At 59.5% G+C, this 22,351-nt stretch overlaps 1 protein-coding gene across 12 annotated transcripts in view; it reads right to left on the reverse strand.

The window, feature by feature from the left end:
* MINK1 (misshapen like kinase 1) overlaps positions 1-22,259 on the reverse strand; it is a 42,304-nt gene extending 20,045 nt beyond the window's left edge. For all 12 annotated transcript variants that reach the window (XR_008294382.1, XM_027047657.2, XM_027047659.2 and 9 more), the window contains exon 1: positions 22,120-22,259. Coding sequence is in view for 11 of the 12 variants with exons in the window: in XM_027047657.2 (XP_026903458.2) it covers positions 22,120-22,176 (57 nt within the window). In the remaining variant the exon portion in view is untranslated. The remainder of the gene's footprint in view (positions 1-22,119) is intronic.
* Between the last annotated feature and the right edge of the window lie 92 nt (positions 22,260-22,351).

The following is a 22,351-nucleotide window of genomic DNA, read 5'->3' on the forward strand; positions in this document are numbered from 1 at the left end:
AAAATTAACTCTTGAGTTTGTGGTCAATTGATTTTCAACAAGAGTACCAAGTCATTCCACAGTCTTTTCAACAAATGATTCTGGGGCAACTGAGTGTCCACATGCAAAAGAATGACACTGGATCCCTACCTCATACCATAGACAAATGTTAACATGAAATGGATCACAAACCTAAAAATATAAGAGCTAAAATCATAGAAATCTTTTTTTTTCCCCTGCCCCCTAACACCACAGAAACCTTAAAAGAGAACACAGGAGTAAATTTTTATGACCTTGGATCAGGCAATGGTTTCTGACAAATGACACCAAAAGCATAAACAACAACAAAAACCATAAATTGGATTTCCTCAAAATTTAAAACTGTTGAGCTTCAAAGGACACCAACAAGAAAGAGAAAAGACAACCCACATAATGAGAGAAAACATTTTAAATTATGTATCAGATGGCCACCTGGGTGGCTCAGTTGGCTAAGCATCTGACTTCGGCTCAGATCATGATCTCATGGTTCATGACTTTGAGCCCCAGCTCAGAGCCTGGAGCCTCCTTCGGATTCTGTCTCCCCCTCTGTGCCCCTTCCCGACTTGTGCACGCACACACACGCCCACTCTCTCTCCCTCTCTCAGAAGTAATACATGAATCAGCTTCAAGTAAATGAATGAATAAATGAAAAAATAAATATCAGATAAGGGACTTGTATCCAGAATACAAAAAGGACTCCTTAAGAATAAAATAATAAAAAGACAACCCAATTAAAAAGTAGGCAAAGGAGGCACCTGGGTGGCTCAAACGTCCAACTATGGCTCAGGTCACAATCTCACGGTTCGTGGGTTCGAGCCCCATGTCGGGCTCTGTGCTGACAGCTCAGAGCCTGGAGCCTGCTTCAGATTCTCCCTCTCTCTCTGTCCCTCCCCTGCTCACACACACACACGTTCACACACACTCTCTCTCTCTCTCAAAAATAAATAAAAGATTAAAAGTTAAAAGAAAAAAAGCAGGCAAAGGATCTGAATAGACATTTCTCCAAGGATCTACAGTGTGGCCAATAAGCACCTCAACAGATGTTCAGCATCATTAGCCACACATGGCCACGAACGGGCTAACTCAAAAGGACGGACAACGACATGCACTGGCGAGGATGTGGAGAACTTGGAGCCCTGGTGGGAACGTAAAATGGTGCAGCTACTTTGGGAAACAGTTTGGCAGTTCCGCAAAATGTAAGACAGAAAGTTCCCACATGACTCAGCAAGTAGACGTCCCAGAGAACGGAAAACATACGTACACACAGGAATCTGTACACGTAGCGTTCACATGAGCGTTATTCTCAGCAGCCGAGAAGCGGCAATAACCCAATGTCCATCAGCTGGTGAACGGATAAATACCCGTGCAACAGAATATTATTTGGCAACAGAAAGGTATGAAACAATGACCCACACCACAACGTGGACGACCCCTGAAAACACGCTAAGTGGAAGCAGCCGGTCGCAAGGCCCCGTGTTGAATGGCTCCATTTCTGTGCAATGTCAATGGCAGGCAAATCCGTAGGGGCAGAAAGTAGTGGCGGCTTCCGGGAGCAGGGGAATGGCGGTGACTCCCAGCGGGCACGGGATCTTACTTGGGGCTGATGACAACGCTCTGACATTGGACTGTGGCGACAGCAAGTCTGTGAAGCCACCATCGTCTACTTTACAGAACCCTGTGCTATGTGAGCTCTAGTATCGACAAAGCTGGGGTGCCCGGCTGGCTCAGGCAGAAGAACATGGGACTCTAGATCTCAGGGTCGTGAGTCTGAGCCCCACGTTGGGCACAGAGATTACTTCATAAAAACAAAACACAATTAAAAAAAAAAATCTGGTGAGCATGTCCCACGGCACTCAGACTGTTTTGATCGGGGACGGCTTCCACATGAAGAAAGTAACCCTACAAACGTGGGAGGGGGCCCTCAAAGTGCTCTTGGTCTGGTAACACACACGAAGTCCTGAGCCAAGCACAGAAAATGATAAAATCTACGTGATTCAGAGTTAGGGAACTCGGTTCCCGTTTTTGGCTCTGCTGCTAAGAGGCTGTGTGTCTGGGGGCAAGTCACTTAAGCTCTCTGAGGTCACGGTCAACAAGAGAACATTCCGGCTCACTCTACGGTTCTAAATGCTCAAGTCCACTCCCCACAAAGCTGTCAACCTAATGGCTATGTCATCACTTCCTCCCCGTGCGCCAGGGTCCATGCTGGGCTCAGGAATGCAGCGGTGAATGAAATGAGGTGGTCTTTGCCACAAGGTTGCTGACAGTCTGAGCGGGGAGGCAAACACTTTAATTATAAGCGAGGGGCTTGTCTGTGCCACAGACATATCAGGGCACTAGGACAACACCCTTCCCAAGTCCAGGAATTCAGGGAGGGGCTCTAGTGAGGACAGCAGGGTCTAAGAGCCCTCCGGTGCTCTCCTACGGGCAGGGGACGCTATCACCTGTCCCTTCTGTGTGGCCCTTACCCGTCCCGCTTACAGGTCTGTCTCAGACACCTGTCTCGCGGCCCACTCTTCCCACAGCCCTTTAACAATTAAGTAGCTGGCAACCTGGCATCTTCGTTCTTCCTGGCGCTGCTGAGGGCTCCGGAAGTACAGGGTTATGACAGACGTGGAGGAAGGTGCTGGTGGCTCGCTCGAATCACAGGTGAAGGGGGTTTGGAACAAGTGCGTTTCCCGCCCGGAGTCGAGTACAGCCAGAAAGTGGCAGAGCCGAGCTCTGCCCTAAAAACTTTTGACTCCGAGGCCTGCGTTGCCCTGCTCAAAGCTCCTTTGCCTAAGGGACCATGTTTCCAACCATTTGGTCTCATTTCTTTGCTCTTTAAAGCTTTAAGTAATACCTACACCCAACATGGGGTTCCAACTGACGACCCTGAGATCAAGAGTCACACGTTCCCCACCAGCTGGGCCGGCCAGGTACCCCCCGATTCGGTTCCTCCCTTCCCCGAGTCACAGCTCCTGGCCCTCAGCCGGGTTCCCGACCCAAGGTAGGCAGCCCAAGTCCACAGAGAAAAGACACGCTGGGGCGGACCTCCCACACCAGCCGTTCCCCGACTAGGACCCAGAGGGAAGACGCCAGACGGCACACGGAGTCAGGGCTGGAGAGGCCGTGAGCAGGTCAGACGCAGGAACGCGGAGGCTGTTAGTGGGAGGAGGGCCCCCGAGAACAGGGCAGAGTGGAGGGGGTGGAAGTGAGGACAGGACGCCCGACGGATTCCGGCTGTCCCCTGGTGTCACCAGGAACCCGGAACCGCCCCCGGAGCCAAAACAGCGGCTGTGCCGCATCAGACCGCAGTGAGATTCTGGGCTGAAAGTCAGTGAAAATTACTCCTGGTGGCCAGCCCTGCTCCACGAGCTTTACACGTGCCGAGTAACTGAACCCCACGGGACTGCAGGACACGGAAGCCGCTGTCGTTTCCGGCCGACAGATGAGGAAATGGAGGCTCGGGGAAGGGAAGTGACTTGTCCAAAGGCAAGCAGCTGACGGGCTCCGGAGCCCGTGACGCAGCCTTCCCTTGATCTGACCTGGCCCCGAGCCAGCGGGACCCCATCGCTACTCGTCACATGGTTACGTGTCTCATCTCCCGCCCGGGACAGAAGCTCTTTACGGGTGGAACACCGCTCGGGGGGTACGCGGGCGCCACGCCGGACGGGCCTGAGTGAAAAGGCATCACACGCGGGACCACAGCGGACTCCGAACACGCGCGTATTTCTTCCGTGAACACAGGCCAGCACTGGAGATGCGTTTTCTCTCCCGTATGCTTTCTTTCTCGCAGCGCACAATCCCCTGACCGTGGGTCGCTAAGGCTTGCAGTGGAAGCAGGCCACCGGTAGTTAAGTTTGCGGGGAGGCCGAGACCACGCAGATCTGGGGCTGCAGGCGTCCGTGCCCGGCACCGCGGCGGGCCAGGGTCGGCCGCACGTTGCTGCACGGAGATGGCGCAGACTTACTGTCTCTGCGCTCTTTCCCTCGCAAGAGCTTCTGTACTGAAGCCTTTCTCACCTTCCATGTTTTACAAACGTTACAACTTTGTAACGTGCGGCGCCTGGGGTCTAGGTCAGTTAAGCCTCCAACTTCAGCTCAGGTCACCATCTGGCAGTTCGTGGGTTTGAGCCCCGCGTCGGGCTCTGCACTGCCAGCCCGGAGCCTGCTTCGGATTCTGTGGTCTCCCTCTCTGCCCCTCCCCTGCTCACGCTCTGTCTCTATTCTGTCCCTCAAAACTAAACATTTGAAAATTAAAAAAAAAACAACTTTGTAACGCCTCCAGGTGAGCCTCCAGGCCACGGGGGAGACACAGAGGGCGTCATAACAATGCCGGAAGCAACGACTGCCGGGCGGGGCTCGGGCACAAGTAGCAGGGCAGAGTGGCAGGGCCAGGTTAGGGGCGCTGGCTTTCCTGCGTGACGCCACTCGCCATGTCTGATGACGCACGTTCAGATGCAAAGAGGCGGCCGCAGTGGTGGCCACACGCACGTGCGCTGCAAGGGTGGTGTCCCCCCAGCTGGGTGGTGTGGTCCGTGCACAGGACCGCCCGGCCCCCAGGCCGGTCTCCTCCGGTTCCAGGTGCTCCTCCGATGCTGGGCGACTTGGCGCTTGTGGGCCCCACGAAGCAAGGGCAGCTGAGGGGAGTCGGCTGGGTGCACAGACACCGCGTGCGAGGACACACCAAGGGCAGGAGGAAGGGACTGTCCCTCTGGACCCTCCTCCTCAGTCCTAAATGGTGACCCCCAGGGCCAGTGCCTGGCTCTCTCTCGCCTGCTTCCCCCCGTAAGACTCCCATCTGGAGGAAGTAAAGGGGAAACAGCGCTCACAACTCACAACTCTGACAAGCAGCAGGGCTGGGGCCCCAGCTGACGCCTCCTTCCCCTTCCCGAAGCAGGGAGCCCTTGGGACTGAGGTCAGGGTGCAGAGGAAGGCCGCGTCCTCCTCCCAAGAGCAGTCGGGTTCGGGGGGCTGCGATGTGGAGGCAGTGGGGCTACTAACTGAAGTTCAGGGCTGAGGTCAAGGCTGTCGGGCAAGGGAAGGAGAGACCCCAGCTCCTCCCTCACAACTGGGGGGAATTCCCAGACAGGGACAGGAGGGCCTGGGCCCTGCAGGGTCCAGGAGGAAAGGGGCAGGTGACAGATGGGCCAAAGGAGGCAAGCACCTTAGGGCTGGGGGCACATTTCTCACAGGTGGCCCAGACCTGGCAGGGCTGAGCCCGGGTCTCCAGCCCGGTTGCACTAAGGTAGGCCCCCCCCCACACCTCCTGCACTGTCTGCTCGGGTCCATGAAACCCCCTGAGGGGTGAAGGTTTTGTGAAGTACTTTAGCAAATGCAAATTGTTATCATCACATCTTTTTTAAGAGCCTGTCAAACGGTGCCTCCTTAAATACCCTGGCTGTGCCTTCTAGGAGCTTCTAAGTCAGACACCAACACAGAGGGAAGGAACACGCCGACAGGAGTCACATATGCCACAACGTGAGAGGTTAGCCGACTGCAGGGCAAGGAGGCAGGATGCGGAAACCAACCCCCTACTTTTCTGCTGACCTGGGGGCCTACGCCCCACGTGGGGCTCCGAACTCACAACCCTGAGATTAAGAGTCACGTGCTCTACTGACTGAGCCAGCCAGGCCCTCCCCTCCCCCCACCAGGGTCTTATAAATACAGAATTTCAGAGCTAGAAGGCTCTATCCACTCAGAACTCCCAGAAGATTCTAGGAGGCTCTGGAGTGGTAGAAAGAACTAGAACCACAAGGCCTGGGGAAGGGCCGGTCTGCCCTGTGCTGCAGGCCCAGCAGTGTCACTCACTGGGATGCGCCCTGGCAGGTCCTGCCACTGTAACCGGGGCCCAGAGGTGCCATGCTGCCCTGGACAGGAGGACCAGGGCTGGGGGAGGGGCCGCAGGAGCCCCCCACCCCCGTCCCCCCAGTGGAGGCAGGCTCACTCCTACCAGGCGGACGGGGAAGGGGCTCCAGGGAAGAGAGTGGGGAGCCGTGTCCACAGCAGGACCCGAGGGCGGTGCAGCGGAATCCTGCGCCAGATGCCTCTCCCGCGTGGAAGAGCCTGGATCGGCGGCTGCCAGGGCCCCGGAGCCTCCACTTATCTGGTGCGGAGACCGGGCTGCACACGGCAGCCCCACACAATAGGCCTGTTTCCCTGAGCTCTTCCTGTGACCGAGGAGGCCCCCACAAAGGGGACGAGGGGCAGGGGCGACGTGGTACCAAGGCCCGGCCTGGGGGAAGGGCCCCAGCCTGCGCGAGCTTGAACGGGGCTGCCCTGCCCTGCAGAGCAGCTTCAAACCCCAGCCCCGGGGCCAGAGGACCACGGCCAGCCCGGAGCACTGCAGCCAGGCCGGGCAGGGCAGGGGGCTGAGGGGCAGGGTAGACAGGTGCCCTAGCAGGCCGGTCCCCGGCACACGTGGAGGGGGCAGTACTCCGCACAGGGACGTACACACTGACCCCCTTCACTTGGCCGTGAGCAGCCAGAGGACGCGTGTGCATGGACGCCCACAGTGCCACAGGTGGGGGGCGTGTCTCTGAGGAAGAGTGTGTGGCCGGGGCACCGGAGGGGCCGGGGTCTCATCAGAACACCTCCCCGCCTCCCCCACCCCCGCGGGAGACGGCCCTCCTGGGGGAGTCAGTGTCGTGCCCGGGACCCCCGTGCCTGCGACACGTGTGGGGGGCAGGGTGCCATCAGCCCGTTTCTACCCCGAGGGCTTGCAGGGAAAGCAGGCTCGAAGCCAAGCCTGGCCCTCTGGCGAACCCCGTGCCCCAGGGACGAGGAAGGAAGCCCACCCACTGCCCAGGGCCAGGAGGGCGCCAGCACCAGGAGGGCTAAGCCTCCACCGGCTCCCCGGAGGCCAGCACGTCCAGTAGTAAAGAAAACCTGCAAAGACGCCTTTCCCCATGTCCCCTGCTCCCAAACCCGACCGTCCACCCCTCTCTGGCCAACCTGCCCCTCACACTGGGGCCGAATCGGACCCTCGGGTTCTGGCTCCACGCGGGGAAGTACGGCCCTCGGGTCGGTGACCACCACACGTGTCCTCACGTGCTCACTGGGGGTGCCGCGCGGGACGGAGGGAGCAGAGGGGAAGGACAGAAACCAGGAGATGTTTATGTGCTGGGGAGGGACAGTTCGAGTCTCTCCTCCCGGTCCCTGTGGCAGAAGGACACACACACGCGCAGAGGCAGGAACAGGTTCAGACACGACGCACGCACAAGCACAAAGACTGCTCTAATGGGAAACCAGTCAGAGCAGAGGGCCCTGCCCACGCGAGGAGGGGGGGGGAGCGGTCCCCCGCGTGCCTCGATGCCCGGGCTGCCCCCAGACCCGGCTGCGCAGACCGGGACCCCCCCGGCGAGCCGGAGGGTGCCTGGGGAGCGGCGTGGGGCAAGGGGCAGGGGAGTCAGCAGTGGGGAGGGAGGGAAGGAGAAGGGGGGCCGGCAGCCCCGGTGCTGGTTCTAAAATGGCCACAGGCAAGGCAGGGGACAGATGGTCTCTTTCTGAGGCTGAGCTGGAGAAAGTGGGGAAAGGGAAAGGAAAAAATAAATACCACCACAGTCAGAAATTTAAAAATAAACCCCAACACCTAAAAGATAAACAGCTTGCTTCTGAGGCTCGGCCTGCCCACAGGGTGTTCTGGGGGAAAGAGAGAAGGGGGGCACCCTCTGGCCTCGGGGTGAAGGCCGCACCCCGCATCGGCCTTTCCTCCACCTCCCCGGCGACTAAGGGACTTGGCTGTCAACGTGTCATACGGAGTCACGGCAGTCTGATCATGGCTCTGCCACGGAACCCGCTTCTGTCTGTGGCCAGCAGTCAGTTCTGTCACCTTGCGGCTGGGGGCCACCGCGGCCAACAGCCAAACGCTGCCCGTCGCAGCCGGATGGCTCACGGCCACCATCTCATTTGCACCTCATACCTGCAAGGGAAGTGAGCCAAGCAGGAGTTGTCGCCCATTTCACAAATGAGAAAACCAAGGCTCCAAGGAGTGACATGTTTGCCAAGGTGCAGCTGGAACCTGGGGCTCTGTGCCTGCCGTTCACTCCTCCAATCGCACCGCTCCCGGCCGGCCCGTCGCTCCAGAGCTCAGTGCAGACACGGCCTCCTCCAGGAGGCTTCCCGGACTGCCTACCTGCTCCCACGGGACCCTCTACTGCCCCTTTCGCGGCACCAGTTACATTCGCGTGAAAAATTTTGTAGTCGTCTGTCTCCTCTGCCAGGCTAAGTTCTTGGGGGTCAGGGCCACATTCAAAATCTGTCTGCTGAATGATAAATACAAAAATAAAAGAAAGTTGGGGCACCTGGCTAGCTCAGGTGGAAGAGCATCCGACTCAACCTTAGCGTCATGAGTTTGAGGCACGTGATGGGTGTAGAAACTAATGAAACTTAAAAAAAAAAAAAAAAAGAAAGAAAGAAAGAAAGAAAAGAGAAAAGAAAGTTGGTGCTCTCTAGAAAAACCTTCCTTCCTCCCTGATGCAATCAATGGTTTCTAACGCTAGTTTTGGGTTTCTCTGCACTCTTCTAATAATCCACGAATATTCACTTAAAAGCAACGCACCGGGCAGCCGGTCAAAGTGAGTCCCTTTTTGTCGCGTGAACCGGCGCTCCGTGATTCATACGCTTGGTAAATACTACGTATCAATGGAAAGGGCACTTTTTTAAAGCAGTGAACTCGTACATAGTCGGCAAAACCCAAACAAGAACATTAATAAAGATCCAAAGACTGGGACGCAACCGGGCAATCAAAGGATCAAGGGAAGGCGTCCCGGAGGAGCCAGGAGCGCACTTTGGGAATGAAACGGAGGTGGGCAGAGGCTGGGAGGGAGGGAGGGAGGGAAGGGCAGAGGTCCCACCTCAGAAGACCGAGCCCAGGAAGGTTCGGAGGTGCGGGATGGTAAGTGCACTGTGGCAGGGAACAGCCACTGAGAACCAAAGGCCTGGGCACCATGTGATGGAGGCAAACCAGCACGTCCGAGAACGTCCGAGAGCCTCCTTCCTGTCTCCCCAGTCCCGGCACACAAGAATTCCTGGATGTCAGAACACTCTGAAATCCACGAAGTGCTGCAGATTTGCAGAATCATTACGAACAGACTACCTCCCGGAGAGGAAGGGAAAATGCTGTCAAGAGGTCACTTATTAAGACCATTGGGGTCACGGGGACGTAGGGTGAAGAGTGGTGGCGCATGAACACAGAAAGCAGACAGAAAGTAGAACCGAGTGGAGGACGGGTGAGGGCCGGAGGGGGTGGGGGGGGCACAGATCCGAGGCCCCGGAGACTGGGCTGGGGAGGGCTGTCTCTGGGAGGTGACACTGGTGAGAACAAGAAAGGGCAGAGTATGGGAAGAGGAAGGAAAAGGGAGGAGGGGGAGGAGGGGGAGGGAGGAGGGAGAGAAGGAAGGAAGGGGGGGAGGAGGGAGAGGGGGGAGGGAGGAGATGAGGAGGAAGGAGGGGGAGGAGAAGGGAAGAGGTGGAAAAGGAGGAGGAGGAGGAGGGTGGGAGAAGGGGAGGAGGAAGAGGGAGGAGGCAGTGGCAGGGGATGGGCTGAGCCCGTGCAGACTGGCACACACTGAGCCTGAGCTCACGGAGGACAACGGTAATCAGGGGCTGGATAATAATAAGCCTTCTCACTGCTGGTTTTCTGCTGCAGCGCCAACAGATCATTACACCTCATTGCCAACCTCCTCCCGTGGGAGTCAGGTGTCCACAGATCCAAGGGAAGGGACCAGGAAGCCTCATGACCAAGGAAGCCTGTGAATGGTCTCTTCCCTCCTTCCTTCTAAATTGGGGTGGGGGTGGGGCAACTGGCTGGCTAAAACGGAAGAGCTCGCGCCTCTTAAATCTTGGGGTTGTGAGTTCAAGCCCCACGTTGGGTGGAGAGATTACTTTAAAAAAATATAAAAGTAATTCTAGATGGGAGGCCAACCCGGTGTCGTGGGGTGGCAGGGGGAGCCACATGGAAGACAAGGGACGAGCGGGCGTGGAAAGAGCCAGCAGGAAGGGCAGGAGGGCAGAGGGCGCAGAGCTGAGTCAGGCAGCACAGCAGGTGGAGGGTGAGGCTGGCAGGGAGGGGAAGGGCGCGTGTCTGAATCACAGACTGAGAAAGGAAGAGCAGGGCTATTCTCCAAAGGGTGGAGACCAGATACTCCTTGGCCCCACCAAAGGCCAGCTCAGAATAAATGACAGCCCCAGGGATGGGGGGGGGGGCAGGATGAAGCCAACAGGCTCCCCTGACTTCTCAGCAGGCCCACCTCTCCCGTTTGTCCTCAGAAGCCAGCGCTGCGCCTGGGGGGCCAGTTCACACGTTCATTCAACAAACACCGGAGCGCTTGCCGGAGACCAAACCACGGCCATGAATGCTGCCTCCCTCACGGAGCCCACAGGAAGCAGCGCTTCTGGAAGGACTAAGGTGAGGTCACAGCAGGCCAGGGGGCCAAGGGCCTGCTGGGGAAGTGACATGTGAGCTGACACCAGAGGGCACGGAAGAATCACCCAGCAAGCGGAAGTCTGAGGCAGGAAAGGCTAAATCCCTGGGCCAGGGGCCTGGCAGCCCCCACCCCAGGCCGGAGTCAGTGAAGCACTTTGCACACTTCTGTGTCCAGGTCCCGGGTCTCATGTCCCAACAAACGCACGCGTCCCCATCAGAGCGTCCCAGGTGAGGCCCCGCTCCCCCCACCCCCCCCCCACACGGGTGCTTCCGCTGGGTGGGCCCAGAGCGCCTGCACCCAGGCAGCAGGACAAACAGGACTCTCAAGTTGAGACACTGGATTCTGAACTTGGTCTCTGTCCCGGCTCCAGAGAGGCTAGAGGACTTTCTGGGGATTATAGGGGCTCTAGGGCAGGGAGAGGGGACCCCGAGGGCTCACACCTGGGGCCTCAGTGACGCACCCACCCATGGCCCAGACGGTCTTCTCTTTCCCAAACAAAACACTAGGGAGAACATGAATGTCCAGACCCCAGGAGATGCCCTTTCTGGGACTTTCTTTCATGAGAAATCAGGCAGCCCCCACCTATCCAACCAGACACCTTACCTACGCTCGTGTCCCATCCCCACAATGGCTCTGGGAGGCAGGCCTTGGCCTTGCCACCCTCATGTGACAGATGACAAAAATGGGCCCTCGCCAAAGGTCACCCAGGAAGTGACAGAACTGGGGCATCAGTTAAACTCTGTTTCCAGGGCCTGTGCCCTTAGGGATGAGTGGTGATGGGAAGGCCCCACTACTCCAGGCCCCTCCCTGTCTTCAAAAGCCCAGTACGATCTCCCCAGGTCAGCCTTCCCCCGGTTTGGCCGCTCCCCTCTGCGGCACCGGTGGGCTCAGGGCTCAGTCCCCACTGCGCTCGGACGGTGATGTCCCTGCTTCACAGGCCTGAAGGCCTTCTGAACCTTCCCCTATCCTGCGTCCTTCCCAGATGCCCAGCCCCCCCACCCACACCCCGACTTGGCCCCCTGAGGTCACTACAGTAGGGGCCGGTGTTCCCCAGACGAGCTCAGACCTCATCCCTGGCCGTCTCGCCCTGGCCTGTTTCTCTCAACTCCGTCACGCCCAGCTTCACACACAGTCACCGCCCCCAAAGCGCGTGGGACGTCGCAGATCGCACCCCTTCCCTGCTCGCACGTTTAAGGCAGCACTGAGAACAAACAGCACCCCACACAGTAGGTACTCACGGATTTCCAAGAAGGAAGGGAGGGAGGGAGGGAGGGAAGAAGGGAGCAGGGGACTCCTGGATCTGGAGGGACTCTAGGGGTCATCCGGTCCCGTAGTTCTGGGGGCCGATCTGCATCAGATCACCTGGGAAATAACGTGTCACCGTTCCACCCTGGACCCACTGGATCGCCTCTGGGAGCAGCGCTTGGCACCTGAAGGCTGGAGAAGTGACCCAGGTGACTCTGACTGCGAGCCACTGGTCCCACCCCTTCATTCTGCAAGCGAGGAAACCAAGTCCCAGCCACACGACAGGCATCCTGGAAACGAGAGATGGAACGGAAACTGGAACCAGGTCTCCGGGCGCTGAATGCCACGCTCACTGCCCCGTGCATCGTGTTGCCGGAGCTCCACTGGCCCCCCGGGGTCAGCAGCCAGGGAGACGTCAAGTCTACCCAACGTGAGGAGGCTGCGACCCTGGGCCCGTCAAGTCTACCCAACGTGAGGAGGCTGCGACCCTGGGCCCGCCAAGCGCGCACGAGCCCCCGACTTAGAGCCCCCGACTTAGACGGGGCCGGGCAACGCAGCACCATGGTCAGCGAGCAGCGCTGGAGGTCCGAGCTAGCGAGCTCTGAGCCCCTGGCCTCCCACGGGCACCTGGACCGATGTGAGATGACCCGTGGGGGCTCTGCTTTACACGCAAGCACTTAGGTGACTTCTCACTCTCATCAGCGAACGGTGCGGACGAGCACATCCAGGGAGAGCGCCATGCCGGACAGCAGGGTAAGACCCAAGGCGAGCGGTGTCCCCAGGAGTGAGCGACGGGAGCATTCCTTCACTCAAACTCTGAGCACCAGGGCTGGGCACGACAGGCTGGGTTCAAGGAAGAGCACCAACCCCCACTCACACCCGGCTCGACGTAAGAGGGGGCTTTAGACGGGAGCGCGAGGGCACTCTGGGCAGACCCTGAAAGGGGTTGGAGTAGGTGTGGCCTCGTCTAGGTCGTGCACAGAAGGCAGAGAAAACGTCCATCTGTCTTTGGGATCCGGCACAAAGACTGGTGATCTGGGGACAAAGCCCTGAGAGGTGGACCTAAGTCACCATGCCCACCGGCCGCCAGAGGCCTCTGCGACCTGGACGCTGACCCGCGAGGCAGGCCTCCGTGTGCCGAGGGGCTCTCCGCCCTCCCGGGTGACCTGACTGCCAAGCCCACCTCCATCTCCCCTTGAAGGCCAATGACGCCGCCGCACGTGGAGTGGAAAAGGGAAGGCCAGGGAGCGGGGCAGCCCTCCGTGCCGGCCACCTCTACTCTGAGAAACCCAACTCGACTCTGCGTCACCCTCCGAGTCTAGTGTGTGGACACCACACCGGGGACACGGCCTGCCCGGGCTCCAGGAGGCCCAGGAGGCTGTCATCAAAGGGGCCTCAAGGGCCGCTCAGGGTTTCCTACGGCCCATCCCCCCTCCGAAGAGACCTCGGAATACACCACCCGACACTCGAATCATCCCTACGTCCACGTCCGAGCCTTGGGCACCCAGAAAGGTTGCTGGCGCTGTGCGAACACAGGTGTGTGGAACCGAGCCCCCGGGCAGAGCGGCACCCCCCGCGGGCCACCCCCCACAAACGGCGAGGTGCAGGGCCCACGGGACCATCACAGGGCAGGTTTCTTCCTCCCCTTTAACACGCGCAGAGACGCTGCCCCGTTTTGTTACCGTCGTCCCCCGAATGGCCTTCCCACCTTCCTCCAGCCCCTGCCCTGGGCCCCCAGGATGAGGAGTCGGAGCCGGTACGGGCGCCACGGTGGGTCCAGGCCGAGCCGGAAAGCGGGAGGCGGCCAGAAGCACTGACGACTGGAGAGAGACCCTTGGCTTCTCTTCCCGCTGCCTCGTCCGCCACTGATTCCTGCACCACTTGGCGCGTATCCGTGTCAGGCCTGGTGCCTCCTGGGAGGCGGGCGGGCGAGGGGTCAGCTCTCCCGACTCAACCAGTGAGGCACCTGCTGCGTCAGGCCAGCTCCACTCCGCACACGCAGGAATGGTGGGTCCTGGGCTGGGGTTCACGTTTCATGGGGACAGACGGGTGTGGACATGGGCACTGGGGACGGCTGCACTGCGCGCTTAACACGGCTAAAATGCTCCATTTTGTGCCTGTTTAGCTGTGATAAAAAACATTTTTAAGGCAGGAGTGAGAGTCCTCCTCTCTTCCTGCTGAAGGACAGGCCTCTCTGAGTCCGTCTACTCTCCTCCGAACCCAATCTTCTGGATTCCCGGGAGTGTCCTTCCCTCCTGTCGTCACTGCTCCGCCCGGCAGCCCGGCACCCACGAATCTCCGCCTGTTCCGGGCACAGGCCCCGGGAAGCCAGCACTGCTGGCACGTGCCCGCCAATGCCAGCCCCCCGCAGCCCCCAGAGACTCGGGCTGGCGCCCCACTCCTGCTTCTCAAAACACGCCCCACATCTAGGAACAGAGCCTGTGCTCTGTCGAGACACAGATCCGGACCGCGTGCCCCTCAACGGCTGCAGGCAGTCCTCGCGCAGGCTGCCTCCGTCCACGACACGGGCCACACTCCCTGAGCCTCCGAACAGCGTGAGCACAGACACAGGGACAGCGGTGTGCTCCCAAGAGAGGTCGCGAGGCCTACTCGCTGCACCCACGCGTTCATGATGAAAGTCAGGAGGAAACACAACTCTGAAAGCACACGGCCTAGGACGTGGGCCACACAGGGCCCTCTCTCCCCCACGCACCGCCAGGCCCTGCCTCCCGGAGCAGGCAGCCAACGGCACAGGAGCCAACACGCTCGGGCTCCGCAGTGAGTCAGACCCGAGTCCCACCCCGGAATCCGCCGTTTACTGGCCGTCCAGCCCCAGAGAGGTCCGCAGACTCCCTTCCGTGAGCCCTGGCGTGTTCCCCCGGGGCGGGGGACGAGGAGAGAGTCGCCCACTCCCAAGGGCTCTGGGAGGGACGGTGAGATTACACGAGGAGAGAACCAACTGCGCTGCGAGGACTGCTTCCCGGTCTCACCCACACCCCTTCTGCAGCGACCCCACGCCCAGGTATAAAGGACTCGTACTGGAACAGCCTGAGCTCCGAACCGAAGTAAGAGAAAGGAGCATGTGGGGGTCTAGGGACAAGGGAACCGACAAGCCTCGGAGCCACATGCTGTCCCTTCCCCCAACCCAGGGCTGTGGGACACGTGGGCCCAGGGGGGTTCCAGTGTGAAGAACCCGTCGAGGCCAGAGGGTCTCCAAGCCGTGGTGAGACCAGCCCAGCCCATCAAGCTGTGCTGTCCTAAGGTCCAGGGGCAGCGGGAAGCGGACGGCAGCCCTGTCCTTCGGCTTCCCCCACCTGTCCCCGTCACTGCTCTGTCCCCCGCCACTCACCCACCCCCAGGGGGTCGTTCTCCCCCAGAGCACACCCTAGGAAGGCTGCCTTCCTCCCTCTGCAATCTGAGAGGACATTCGCACGCACCTCTGTCTTCGAGGCAACAGGTGGAGAACAGAAAGACCAGAGAGGAGGGCGCCTGGGTGTCCCAGTCGGTTGAGGGACCGACTCTCGATTTTGGCTCCGGTCGTGATCTCAGGGGGTGGGATCGAGCCCCGTGTGGGGCTCCACGCTGAGCACGGAGCCTGCTTGAGATTCTCTCTCTCTCTCTCTCTGCCCCTCCCGTGCTCTGACACACACACTTGCCCTCTGTTAGGTAAAACAATTTAAAACGCTGGAAAAGAGAAAGTCGGGAGAGGAAAGAGAAATGCGCTAGCCTCCTCTCCCAGACACCGTGGGCACCCGCTCCTGCCGCTGACGCCTGGGCTCTGGAGCGCCCCTGCCTCTTTTCTCGAAGACTCTCTCCTGAGCCGCTCAGAATTAAGAACCGAGTACGACACACGCTTCAGCCACCTTCTCACAAATGCGCCTTGAGAGAAAGAGCGGGTGGGTGGTAAAGAGAGAACACGAGAATCTTCTTCCTGCCGGTCTGGCTTGGAGCCTGCCCATTTTACCTTCGGAGGTGTGCTGGCAGACGAATAAAAGCTGTCAGGGGAGGCGTGTGCCATGCAGAAGTCATTTACTGCCTACGTCCCTCTCTCCACCCAGAAGGCAGCGAAGGAGGGACTTCACGGCAGAAAGCTGTGCCTTCCCGAGCCCACACCAGGTTCACAAGAGGCACTATGGGCAACCTGGGCGGAGGGACCAGTGTCCCCCGTGCTGCAGACACTGGCCCCACACGCTGATGCCGTTAGAGGTTCCAGGATACAGTGACAGTGACGCCCAAACACCCCTGGAAGGCAGGTCCTCCTGCCGTGGGGACGCTTCCCGGGGAGTCCGAGGCCTTCCGGCCCCCTCCCCTGCCCGCCATCTCCATCTTTCCTGGGCACGGTCTCCTCGGTTCTGTCCTCGCCATCTCTCTCCAGAGGCCGCGGCCCCTTCCGCAGCCCGGCCCGCCGCCCTCCCCGCACTGCGGCTGCCCCAGCCCTTTCCGTTGGCGACACGCAGAGTCGGGAACACTCCCCCTGCGCACCCCACTCACCCTTCACTGGCACACAGGGTCAGCTGAGAACCTCGTCTCTTTATACACAGGGTCTACTAACGGGGAGAACCCCACTTCCCACGGCCGGCCGGAGCGAGGCCCGGGGCTGGGCCTGTCCATGCCCATTTCTGGGGGACGCCTCCACCTTCCAGCCCCAGACACCGCTCAGCTCACTGCAACTGGGGACACCCTCCCCTCCCCTACAGGTGACTGCGCGAGAAGACGGAAACACTAATTACCGGACGGTGGTGATCATTTCACCGAGAGTACATACGTCGCAACATCACATTGTTCACCTCGAGTCTGCACCACTGTCACCAACCTAAAATCACACATCTAGGGACAACCCTCACACGCCTGCTGTAGACAACAGGCACGCTCACTCGTAGTTCACACACACACAAACACAGCACGCAGAGATCCTCCCTCAATAAACAAACACGAGGGTCCTAGGAGTCACGGGCCCATCCCATATACGTGCCCTAACCCTTCAGAACAAACTTCTCCCCCCCCCCCCCCCCCGGGAAGGCTCAGAAGAAATCCTTGTGGAAACGAAGCCTGGAGGCCCCAGGCCCTCAGCTGTCAACCGAACGTTCCGCCCGAAGAACTGCCCCGTTCCAGGGTCTCCCAACTCCGGCCATCACCAAACTCCTCCCGCTGGTGCCCCCTATTCCTTCTCGGTGCTGCCAGCTCGCTTTTCTGACCTGGGACCTGTCGGTCCCTCAATCAACCACCAAACACTTTCGTCTTACGAAAAGTAAGAAAGATTCTTGTCATATGCTCTCGCGGCCCGCTAAAGTTCTCTGCCACGGCCTTTATCGTGGTTTGTGATGACGCACGTGCGTAACTACGTACATGGCCATTTTGTTAATGCCTCTCCCCACTCCTAGACTGTAGCAAAGCCACGTCTACCTTGTGCCTCAATGTGACCTCTGTGCCTAGTTCTAGATCTTTCCTCAAACAAAACAAGAAACCTCCCCCACAGTTAGCAAGTACATCCTCAGGCTGCCTGGACACCAGACTAAATCTCCAGGGGCTCCCAGGGCCAGTATAATTCCAGACCTTTTCTCCTCCCTCACATTCCCTACCCTTCTAAAGAACAAAAACCCTCAAGAACCCCCTCAATTAGCCTCTGGAGGTGCTTCCTGTAGATGGCAGAACCCCAGACTCAAGTCAAGGACCGGCTGGTGAGGAGACCAGCAGGAAGGACAGGATGGAAGAGAAGGGAACGTGGGTGTGGCCAGGGCTCACTGCTTTCACCAAGTAAAGTTTCTAATGTTCCTATATTCCGTGCGCATTCAGGAAACGGTCTGAAAGTCGACTTATTAACCTGGTTACTTTTCATTCTATTCCTTAAACGTAGGAAGAGACTGAGGGAGTCGGGGATGTAAAGGAGATGCTTGGGGAAGAGAAAGGACTTGAGACTCAAGATGACCAAACACGGGACAAGAGAAAATGAGTAGAATCCCCGGGAATCAGAATTGACAAAAACTTTCAGACCTTGAGGATTCCAAGATACTGAGGAAAGCAGTAACAGTTAAGAAAGGGGGAGCTTTGGGGCGCCTGGGTGGCTCAGTGGGTTGCACGTCTGACTTCGACTCTGGTCACGATCTCACGGCTCGTGAGCTCACGCCCCGCGTCAGGCTCTCTGCTGCCAGTGTGGAATCTGCTTGGGATCCTCAGCCTCCCTCTCTCTCAAAATAAATAAATACACTTTAAAGGAAACAAAAAGAAAGGGGGAGCCTGAGCCTGTGGAAGCATGTCTAGGCTGAATGCCCCCAGAGCTCTGAGTCAACAGCTGAGTGCAGCCCCAAGGCCGATGTCACACCCTTCCCGGAGCACCTGGAACCTGGTGCCCGCCAACGCTCGGTGACTGCGGCAGGAAGGTCCTGTACAACTTTGGAGACGGCACCGTTAGTCAGGCCAACTCTTGGACGGCTTCTGGAGATGCTCTCTGGCCCCAGAGCTGTTTGATGTTTCTGGGTTGAGAGATTACCACATTCCTCATTCATAGACCGATGCCCGGGGACAAGCCTATAAAGGGCGTCCCACATACTTCCTGCCGTCTCGTCCCCCAAATGACGGGAGGACACTGTACGTATCAAGCTGTCCAAAGGTGAAAGGAACAGAGGCCGGGTGCGAGATCCGGGCGTTGACTGAGCTCCTGGGGCGAGTGTGAGGGGGGTGCTGCCGCCCCTCCCGCTGCCCACAACCTGTCCCGTCCTGTCCACGGCAGGAAGGGGGCAGTGGCCGAACACCTGGCTCCAGCCAAGCTCTCTGTGGCCTCCCCTGCGTGGGCTCAAGCGGCACCGCCTCCCCCTGCAGTTTTCCAGGGAAAGAGTCACTACTCACGTTACTTGGGGCTGCAGGGGGTCGGTGTGCCTGGGGCACCCACCGCCAGCGTCTGGGCAGCTGGCACATCGGAACACGGGCGGGTCCCCCCGGGAACACGTGCCCGGAGCCGCCACTCTCCCAGGGCGCCGGCCCCACAGCCTCGCGCAGAGAGAAGGGGAAGGAGAGACACGACGACACAAAATCATCCGAAAAAGAACACCTCTGGCAGCATTACCACCCATCAACCAGTCCCTCTTCACTGGGCTCCGTGACGTTGTTTCAACCCAGCGACACGGGGGGCGGCTCCAGAGTTCCAAGGACCCTGCCGTCTGAAACTTCCAGCTGGCCGCACGGGAAAGAGAAGCTGTTTGATTTGGGAGGTGGGTCACCCACAAGGAGCAACGCAGAAAGGGAAGAGGTCAGCCTGGGGGCTGCTCCTCCCTCATCCCGTCCACTTTACTGATTTCTACCCTTTGCGAGAAGCCAAGAGCCACAAGTCAGAAGATTCTCCTGGAACATAACCAAGCTTGGACACGGAGAGGGTCTGAGGCAAGAGGCCCATATTTTCTCTTGGCAGATCCTAATTTTACTCCAAGGGCATCACTCGGATGGAAGCTTCCAGAACTCTGTGCACCACCAGACAAAGTCTGATTCCAAAAACAACTCAGCAAAGATGTTCTTAATTGTGTGTCTCCAAGAGAGGGGCAAGAGGAACCCTAACAAGCGTGACATTTATTGAATGCTTTCTCTGAGCGAGCATTGTGCTAGGGGACCGTCACTTGTTGGAATACACGTTTATTCAACAAACACTGAACCCCCCTTATGTGCAAAACAGGCCCCGGAAAGGCAAAGATGAGCAAAACAGTCAAAAATCCTAGCTCTCGCTGAACCTGTCGATAAAAACAAATGTGCATGTCAGCTGATGACGATGAACGTGATGAAGGACGGTAAAAGCCGACTAAGGGAACGAACGCTATATAAAACCTGCGTAAAAATAAAGCAGGCCAAGGAGCGTTAGTCCAGATACAGCTGTGCTGGGAGGCTGCTGTGACTGCTGTCTGATGACAGCAACGATGGTAAGGGCCGCCACACGGGCCCCCTGTGCCGGGAGCTGGACCCGGGACTTAACGCGCAGAACTCTGGCAGCAACTCTCGACTTTGGCACCATTACTGTCTCCACGTAGAGCTGGGAGAAAAGGCTCTTTGCTGCCAGTCGGGGGCCAAGGTGACTCAGTGAGTGAGGAAGCCCCTAGGCTGGTAGGGAAACGGGGTGTCAGAGAGGTCCAGCGAGCCCGTGGAGCCCGAGGTCACCCCGGAGCGGGTCCACTGGCCTCTCCCCGCGGTGCTGGGAGTGCGGGCAGGCCGACCTTCCCCTACGCCAGACTGTTACTCTCAGCACCAGCTGCGAACCACGCCTTAGCTTGAAACCAGAGAGAGACAACCCGGGCCCTCCAGGCCCGCTCAAAAGGGCTGGACGTGGTCCTCTCCCAGCCCCTCCCCGGGCCCCCAACACAAGATGGTGCAGACCAGGTGTCGCCGCTAATTCTCCGGGTCGCCGTTTGTCACTGGAAAACAGGGACAAAACAAGAGATGAGCCACCCACAGCCGCTCGCTCTCCAGGAGGTGGGGTGCTCGCTCTCCAGGAGGTAGGGCGGAGGGGGCAGGCACTGAGAAAAGGTCAGCGACGAGAAGGCCGGCCCTCTCTAGCTGCATTTCAAAGAAAGCCCCCTCCCCCTCCTGCCCTGGAGTAGTGGGGTGGGAGGGGGAGGGGAGCACTTCCTTAAGCAGGAGGCAAGAAAGCACCTCGAGCAGGTGTGAGGCCTCTCCTGAGAGGAAGGAGAGGAGAATCAGGCAGGAGGCTAGCGTGGCTTCTAGCAGAGAAATCCAGAAGGGAAATGCCACGTCCAAGGTCAGATTTGCAGAGTGGCTGGAAATCCCAGGCTAGGGGTCCAGGCCAAACTACCAAGAGGCCAAAGGAAAAGAGAAGCCCAAGCAGAGTCCCACAGGGAAGAAACCAAAGGTCACGGTTTGGACCCTCCCGGTGTTTCTTGCATGTCAGTCCCCGCAGCCACGGGAGCCTGTGGCCAGAGTTAATCAATAACCAAGGTGGGGAGGGAAGATGGGGGTTCATCCTAGGGCACAGCCCGTTACGGGGGGCTTGCAACTGCACCTTGTCCTACTCCACCTGGGTATCAGCTGAGTATCCCAGTTCAAACTGACCCTCAGAAGTTCCCTCCTAAAGCCTTCAAACCCTCTGCCGGCCAACACACACACACACGGAATGAAATCCAATACTTAGTCTCCCTCCTGAGCAACCGTTCATCACCTTCTCTCCAGCAAGGCAGGAGAGAACACTGAACTGGCCCAACATTGCACCAAACAAATTATGACCTGAATGTCGAGAGAAACTGTGTCACCTAGAGAGACCCAATTAACGACATGACTCTGCTCTCCTCAATTCCCCTCTCCCCTCCGGGCGTATCCGGGGCACCCGTGTGGTTGACCGCCTTTTCCCACTACTGGCCACGTTCCCCGGCGAACTCCAAAGCCAGACACCAAACCCGGGCCTCCTGAGAAGCCCAACCCCGAGAGGGGAAATCCTGCGCTCCGCACACCTGGGCCTGTTGAGGAAGCCGGAAGGACACCGGACAGTAAGCGCACCTGGGTGGCGGTCTGGAGTGTTCACCTTGAGATCACTAAGTTGCTCCTTAAGCCAGCGCTGCGAGCAGAACAAACGCGGCCGACGAGCTCCCAAATGAGGGCGTGCACGTGCCCTTTTCTGGTTAGCCCCTCCCTGGAGACCCCATCACCTCCCCCTTCCCTCCAGCACACGCAGACATGCCCGCTGCCATCCCGACCTCCCCACCAACCACACGCATGTGTGTGTACATGCACAGAAACATCCTCTCCCCAGCCCGAGCCTGGGTTTCTTTAGGGAACCAGCGCGTCCCCCCTCCCCCCTGCACTTGTCTCGGCTCCAGCCCCACACCGCTGCAGAGTTGGTAATGTAATATGCGGGGACCCTGAGGCCGGAAATGCCTGGTTCTGGGCTGCTGCACTCGAAACGCGAGACCAGGCGTAGGGAGAGCCGCGCACGGGGACCACGGCGGCCGCGGGGGGCGCGGGGTGCAGACGGAAAGGCTGAAATTCCGGCCAGGGAGGACGTGCCATTCAGGGGCGGGCGAGGAGGAGGAAGGGCGAGGAGGGGGAGGCTGTCGAGGCAGTTGCAAAGTCAAAATCCGAGGCGCCGAGAAAGGGGAGGAGGAGGAAGGAGACGCGAGCAGGGGCGAGGCTGGAAAGAGGCCGAGAGCGGGGACGGGGCCAGGGAGGGGCACCGCCGGCACCACCGTGCAGGTGGCGGGGCGAGGTCTGGGGGAAGCGGGGTGGGGGAAGGGGTCCGGGGCCCGAGTGCCGGCCGAGGCGGCGGGGGAGCGTGGGGGCGGGGCAGCACAGGGCGGGGACCGACCTGGCTCCCGGAATCCGCAGCGCGTGCACGGACAGGGGGGAAGCCAAGGGCGGGGGCCCCGCGGCGGGGGGCGCCCCGGGGGGCACGTGAGGCGCGCGGCCGCGCCGCTCCCCGGCGGCGGGGGCAGGAACCGGGGCGAGACTGGGGGCGGCGCGCTCACCCGCAGGGCGGACAGGTCGATGTCGTCCAGGCTGCGGGCGGGGGCTGGGTCGCCCATGGCCTCCGCGGGCAGCCGGCCCCCGGGGCCGCTCACGCGCCGGCTCGGTTATTCCGCTGCCGCCGTCGCCGCTTCTCCCCCATCGGGGGGGATCCCGGGGGCGGACTCCGCCGCGCCTCCCCCGGAGGACGCGGAGGGGGAGGGCCGGCGGGAGGACCGACCCACCGACTGACAG

This window comes from Acinonyx jubatus, chromosome E1, assembly GCF_027475565.1.
Source record: "Acinonyx jubatus isolate Ajub_Pintada_27869175 chromosome E1, VMU_Ajub_asm_v1.0, whole genome shotgun sequence".
In the NCBI taxonomy this organism is placed as follows: Eukaryota; Metazoa; Chordata; class Mammalia; order Carnivora; family Felidae; genus Acinonyx; species Acinonyx jubatus.